This window comes from Anneissia japonica, unplaced genomic scaffold, assembly GCF_011630105.1.
Source record: "Anneissia japonica isolate Jap-2015-1 unplaced genomic scaffold, ASM1163010v1 scaffold1946_len758022_cov188, whole genome shotgun sequence".
Classification (NCBI taxonomy): Eukaryota; Metazoa; Echinodermata; class Crinoidea; order Comatulida; family Comatulidae; genus Anneissia; species Anneissia japonica.
The window spans coordinates 17,497-24,984 of record NW_022694730.1 but is presented as its reverse complement, the minus strand read 5'-3'; the positions used below and the strand labels follow the sequence as shown (position 1 = coordinate 24,984).

General features: G+C 35.1%; 1 protein-coding gene across 2 annotated transcripts in view; it reads left to right on the top strand.

Annotated features, from left to right (window-relative positions):
* Nucleotides 1–496: 496 nt before the first annotated feature.
* LOC117101195 (ribonuclease T2-like) overlaps nt 497–7,488 on the top strand; it is a gene marked incomplete at its 5' end in the record, with an annotated part of 9,628 nt that continues 2,636 nt past the window's right edge. The window contains 5 exon segments of one of the 2 annotated variants that reach the window (XM_033241095.1): nt 497–563; nt 1,448–1,512; nt 3,607–3,679; nt 4,237–4,298; nt 4,695–4,808. In XM_033241095.1, coding sequence (XP_033096986.1) covers nt 497–563; nt 1,448–1,512; nt 3,607–3,679; nt 4,237–4,298; nt 4,695–4,808 — 381 coding nt within the window. 2 annotated transcript variants of the gene reach the window in all.

Below are 7,488 nucleotides of genomic sequence, written 5' to 3'. Positions count from 1 at the left end.
ATGATAAATTACAAATTGAAGTTTGACAAAAATAATATATGCACTGCAATCACTGCAATAAAATGAATTGGTAACCATCTTGATTGGTAATCATCTTGTTTTTGATTATATATACTGTATATAAACATATGTATATATAAACATTTGAAACAATGGCTGGATCTCGGTATTATGTATATAATACGGTATTATTCAAAATAATTGTTTTAATTACAAATTGAAAAGAAATAGAACCATAGAAATTCAAAATATATGCCTAATACACCTACGTATAGTAGGGCTATCATATTTTAGCCAGTGAATTTTTGTTTGTAATAATAGGGTCTGTGGTATTAGTGGTAGTGTGCCTAGGCCTATATGTATTTTATGTATAACAGTACGGAACTAGATTTCGATTGAGCTTAAACTCAATCAAACGTCCGTAATCGATCTCATTATGATAATATTTATGTAAATTGTTAATAGAAAATGTTTTGAAACGTTATGTTGTTTCTAGACCACCCTTTGAATTCTTGACACTGACACGGAATTGGCCTCCGACACTATGTTTGGGGAATCAAAAGGTAATTTTATATTGTATGCTTTAATTATAGTTACAGACGTAGCAGTATTCAATAATAAGCAATTAGTAGAGCTCCGCATAATACACTATAGGAAAATTATTATACGAAGGTTAGATTTAATGCTTGATTAAAATTTCCTGATGGCCTACAGGGCCCGAAGGAAATTTTTGAATACATTAAATCTAACCTAAGTATAATAATTTTTCATTTAGTGTACGATGCATGCTCTACTAATTGCTTTATAAGTCAATCGCCGTCTTTTAATTTTAGCTTTTTATAACCAACTGTTGTAGCAGTCATCGGTTGTTATAGTGATATGATCAGTATACATGTGCGTATTTACATTTAGCTGTGCATATGCTGATTTTTGCTCCTGCAGTACGCGTTTAATTAACTACACATAAGCAGTACAGTACGGATACGATGATTACGGTAAATATTGCGTTAGAAAAAAACTTGTTTGTAATGCTATTTTCATAGACTTTCGTCAAAAAAATAAACATTTCAGCATTCGAGAGAGAATAAAGTCACTGGACGTCCTTTTTAGTCGGTGGATGCAGACAGGTAAAATCGTGCGATGATGAAAACGACGAATAAGATAAAAAAGCTTATGATAATGATGGCGATGGTGGTGTTAGGAGTGATGATGGTTATGGTACGGCTGACGACGGCAACGGCGCTGACAATGACGAAAACGATGAGGAAGACGACTGCAAGGAGGATAATGAATATAATAATGACGGTGGTTAGTTACTAATGATGGGCAAGATAATTTTATTAATGTCAATGATGATGGTGTTGATGTTGGAAAATGTAATGAAAGTTAATGTTGTTGCAATAATGCCAAAATTAACCAAAATATTTTCATTATGATACTCCAACAGGTTCTAACAAGCAAGTCATGCAGAATCCCGGAAGACGTGAATACGTGGACAATCCATGGACTTTGGTAATAATACCATAAAGTTTTTTTTTTCCCTTATTCAATTTATTGCGACTCACAAAACATCAGACACAGATAAAAAAGGAAGCAAAGGGACAGGTTCCACAGACTCGAGGTCCAAACTAAGGGAAAACGCCCTGGACAAAAAACATCATATTACATGAAAAATACATATCAACTCTCATATATAAATACAATAATACATTTTTTTTGAATAACATGAAACTTTGGAAAGGAAACATATAAAAATGGAAATAAGAGCAGCAAGACCAAAACAGGGCACGGTCAATGGTTTCGCAGTGCACCTTTCAGCAAACACCAGTATAATTATTAATTCATTTGTTCGAATTTTTACTTGTATGTTTTATGTATTTATTTATTATTTTATAATTATTATGTTTATTTTAATTATCGTATTTGCTTTAGATGTGTATAAGAGACAGACCTAAGCTGGTCGAACGTCTCGTTTGGGTCTGTACCCTAGCTGCACTGATGAGGCCTAGAAGGCCGAAACGGATCCGTCTGCAGATATTGGGATTCCTTCCAGTGGCTACTGTACATTAGTCGCAACGCCTACTCCATCGAGCCACATGCCGACACGTGCATAAAACTGCCAAACGATATCGAGCCACGACCGATGCAGCAGTGGCCACTGACACTTCGGTATTTTTCAAATTTTTTATTTTATTTTATTTAATTTTTATTATTTATTGAATCTCTTAACAATCTCATGAAATCACCGAGCGATTCTGAACTTCCTTTTATTAAAGTAGTTAGTAGTAGTAAAGGTTATTCCACATGACAAGCGCACGGCAGAAAAAAAAAACTGTTTTTGGAAACATTTACTTTCGACGATACCAGTGCGTAATTACCAGAAACGACGAAACTAGATGGATAACTATGAACTGGCTTAGTTTCATTTTAAGCGCTGCTCTCAAGTGCCGAACGGCTTTTTTCATCCAGAAGTGCCGCTCTCAAATAAGCGCCGCGGTAAGTTGCTCGGTTTAATTAATAAAGGCCACCGATTTTCGAGATTAAATACTAAGTCACAACAAGTCAGAATGCTATAGGCCTACATGTAAAATAGGCCTATACATGGTACTATTTAAGCACTACAGTATTGCAGTTGGCTCCACTGAGGCCCAACATTTTATACGCTCGGTGCCAGTAGCCTAATTGGAACATATACGGCAGACTTACCGTAAGAGCATATCTCATCATTTCAACTATTAAATTAAAATTTTACTTATTTAATGAATTAATAGAATTTCCTTAAATTATAATATTCAGTTTATAATCACTATAGTATATATGGTTCTATTAAAAAGTATTTTCTATTACCAACTGTGGAATAATTGGGAGTTAAAACAAGGCAGTTGTATTCAGTGTGGTGGACTCAAAGGCTCGGCCGTACCCCTCTCAATTTTGTTTTTAATTATTTATAAAATGGAGAAAAAAAGAAAATACTGAAATATTAAAATTTAAGCCTGAGAGTGCCATTTTCGGATACCTTGAGGTGCCATAATCATATGTTTTTACCTCAGCCCAAAGCAAATAAGGCACAAGCCTTGTGGGCCAGGCGAAAATGATTGGCCATCAAAAGTTGGACTGCAATATTATTTACACTCTATTTTCCGGTATTATTAGGCCAGAAAACTGGTAATTATTACCATGAGGTCCATTCAATTAACATTTTTGGGCCATTTCCAAAATGTGCCTTGAGGCCAGACGATGCTTAATCCGGCACTGCCAAACCATGGTGGGTCTGAGATGGTGTAGTCATTTTCTGTGAACGTTCCTCCATGGGCTCCCTCCCTTTCGAATTCCTGGATCTGCCATTGGTCTTGGTGAAAATTTAGAGTGAATCTGTGAAGTGAATGTCAAGACGCCCACCTTCTAACCCAAGGGATTGGTTCAACCACTGTAAAATATCTTTATCAGAAAATTTTCCTTTGAAAAATTTATCTCATTTCTTTAGCATCATAAATATATACTCGTTAATAATGGTGTGTAATTAACTACTTGGTAAAAAGAATAAAGCTGATAAAACAAATATTTTTTTTAAGATGAAATATTTCATTTGTGTATTACAAACTGTAGGCCTGACAGAGAAAAGAGTCCAGATATTAACAACTGTTTACCACAACAACAATTTGATTATGACAAAATCAAGGTAGGCCTGGTTGATATAGATAAATAATACTGTAATACTGATGATGATGATAGTGATAATAACGGTGCTCGAGCACTTTTATTATTTATTTATTTACATTGTGTTACGCAGTGGTACAATGACACGCACCAAATTTGAACAATAAAACTTTTTTTTTTATTTCTTTATTTTTATACAGGATTAAAATATATCAGGTGGTTGTTAAAGCCTGTTTTTCATATGGTTCTGTTCAAAATTTAACTAGGGTTAAATAACAAATATTATACGTCACACTTCAATAAATATCAAATTCTAATAAAGCAGGGAAATAGATGGTAAAAGTGCGCTGCCAATATGTTATATGCGCATGAGATATTCCGTTCAACATTTTAATTTATATAAGAAAACTGGAAAGGTTAAAACGTAATAAAAAAAAATTGATAGGCAAAAGCTAAAATCAGTCAGAAATAACAGAGCTTTCGTCAGTGGGAAGTGTGACTATATTTGTAGTGGCCATATATTATGTTATAATACAGATAAACACCATTGTAATAACTTGTAACCATTTTTCTTCAAAGGATATAGAAAACGAATTGAAGAGGACCTGGCCTTCTTTTTCCATGCCTAATCATATATTTTGGTACTGATTTCTATTGTGAACTTAGGCTATGGTGGGATTGAAAACCAGAAATTATATTTTGTTAAGAAATTAGGCATTGGGTCTTTTTGCCAGGGCTTTACACTAGAGTATAATTTAAACTTCATGATATGTTTACATTATTGAAAATGATGATAATAAAGGTAATAGCATATAAAAGATGATAATAATATTTAATAATATTCATGATGATGATAATAGACTGCAAAATGGCCTTTGTAAAGGTGAATAAAGTATTTTATTTTGGGACACTTATATTGAGCAGACGTTTGCAAAAGTAAGATTAAGGATTTCTTTATATTATAGGCCTACACAAACTGTATTAACATTGTAAAAAGTCGTTAGTTTTGTTTAGATTGTGTTTTTCATGTTTTTAAGGGAACATGAATGGTGTACACATGGATCATGCTTACAGGACTGCGCAGAACTCAAGGGAGAGGAGAATTATTTCAGAAAAACGATTGAGTTACATAAGAACTATAGCATCGATATGTGAGTATTGAAAGAACGCAAATGATTATTATAAGCCTATGCATAATATTGATGTGCTTGTTTTATCGAACTACTGTAAATTAATATAATTCCTTCAGAATTATGTAATCAGTATGATAAGTATGTTGGAGTTGATTAGCAAATGATTGTTATGCGTATAAGACGTGCTTGTTTTATTTTTATTTTATCGAATTATTATTCACAATTATCTAATTAGAATGATCATAAAGATGTTGGAGATACAGTAGAACCCCTCCTTAGGGACATCCCTTTTCAGGGAACACCCATATTAAGAGGACACCACTATTAAGGGACACTTTTCTGTGAAACAAGGGAAAATATATCTTTTAACACCACTATAAAAGAGACAGGGACACTTTCTGAATGTGCAAAATGATCAAATCTATACAATTTAACGCAAGGAGACACTTATTTTTTCTATTGTTGCAAAACAACTACAGTAGTCACAAAATAAGAAACATTCATTTACATTTATATTGTGACACCCTTCATTCCTGATGATGACATAATTAATGTCGAAATATTGAATCCGTTAGCGTGCATTTCGATACTTGGATTATGTATTATCTGAGATTAATCAGTGAACTTTCGGTTTTGTATAAATACAATATTGTAAATTTTGCCAATCCCTACACTCTGATTTCTAAGTTGTTAACATCTATTGATAGTATTCCATGGCCGGCGGAACCAGGGTCTCGCCCCCCCCCCCCAGAGACAGAAATATATGTCTGGAGATTTTTGTATGATCGAAAAGAAATGTAAGTAAAGAAAGAGGGAAGAAGGAGAAGAGGGAGGGGAAAGAGAGTGTTTATGCAGTCCCCCGACCGAGTTACATTTTTTCTCGCAATTCACATTGGCGGATCTGGTGGTCAGGGGTCCTGAGCCCCCCCCCCCTTAGGCAAATTTTTTTTTATAGATCTACCTTTTCAGGACCCGTGAGCTGATTTTTTTTTGTTCACAAAAAGAGAATTATAAGTCGGGAAAGCTCATTCCCGCCATCTTAGAATCAAAATTTTGGGGTTCACAGATTAATGAAAAAAAAATAATACGTAAGCAACGTAGGTATCACGGTACACACATAGGCCTATTTACTTTAATAAGAATGAGAAAAATTTAGAAGACCGTACCGTTTTCAAGGGGAAAACCTTGAATTTCAAAGAACTTAAAAGTCATTAAAAGACACTTAAGAAGTCGGGAAAGCTCATTTCCTGCCATTTAGATATGAACGTTTTCCCGGGGAGAACCCCACCCGCTTTCTCTTTGGGGTTCATTGATTTATGTAATCGTTTTCATTTTTTTTATAGATCTACCTTTTCAGGACCCGTGAGCTGATTTTTTTTTGTTCACAAAAAGAGAATTATAAGTCGGGAAAGCTCATTCCCGCCATCTTAGAATCAAAATTTTGGGGTTCACAGATTAATGAAAAAAAAATAATACGTAAGCAACGTAGGTATCACGGTACACACATAGGCCTATTTACTTTAATAAGAATGAGAAAAATTTAGAAGACCGTACCGTTTTCAAGGGGAAAACCTTGAATTTCAAAGAACTTAAAAGTCATTAAAAGACACTTAAGAAGTCGGGAAAGCTCATTTCCTGCCATTTAGATATGAACGTTTTCCCGGGGAGAACCCCACCCGCTTTCTCTTTGGGGTTCATTGATTTATGTAATCGTTTTCAAGAGGGGGAAAACCTTAAATTTGAAGAACTTAAAAGTGATTAAAAGACACCTCAGAAGTCGGGAAAGCTCATTTCTCACCATCTAGGAATTAAAATTTCCCCGGGGGTGGATCCCACCACCTTTCATTTTGAGGTTTTTGGGAAATGCAAGAAAAGAAAAAGGAAAGAAGGAGGAGAGGGAGGGGAAAGAGAGTGTTTATCCCGTCCCCGACCGAGTTACAATTTTTTTCGCAATTCACATTGGCGGAGCTGGTGGTCAGGGGTCTTGATCCCCCACCCTCTCCCTTGGGCAAAAGGGGAAAAAAATCTAGACCTAACTTTTCAGGACCCGTGAGCTGAATAATTTTTTTGTTACAAAAAGAAAATTTGTTACAAAAAGAGTCAATATTTTCTCGGGGAAGTACCCCGACCCAATTTTATTTTTGGGGTTCATCGATTACTGGAAAAAAGAATACCGGTACGTAAGCAACGTATGAATAACGGTACACACATAATAGGCCTATTTACTGTAATAAGAATGAGAAAAATTTACCTGACCGTTTTCAAGGGGAAAAGCCTTGAATTTTGAAGAACTTTAAAGTCACTAAAAGACACCTCGGAAGTCGGGAAAGTTCATTTCCCACCATCTGGAATCAAAATTTTCCCCGAGGGAGAACCCCAGACCCCCCTTTTTCTCTTTGGGGTTTATCGATTCATATAAAAGGATACACATAGGCCTACGTATACTCATTTTTTTATGTATGTATACACACATAACAGGCCTATTTACTGTAATAAGAATGAGAAAGTTTACCTGACCGTTTTCAAGAGGGGGAGGGGGAAACTTGAATTTTGAAGAACTAAGGCATTAAAAGATATCTAGCTCAAAAGTCGGGAAAGCTCATTTCCCACCATCTAGGAATTAAAATTTTCCCGAGGGAGGGCCCGTCCCCCCTCCCTTGAATTCCGTATTGGGGTTTTTGGGTATATATTGTTGAGC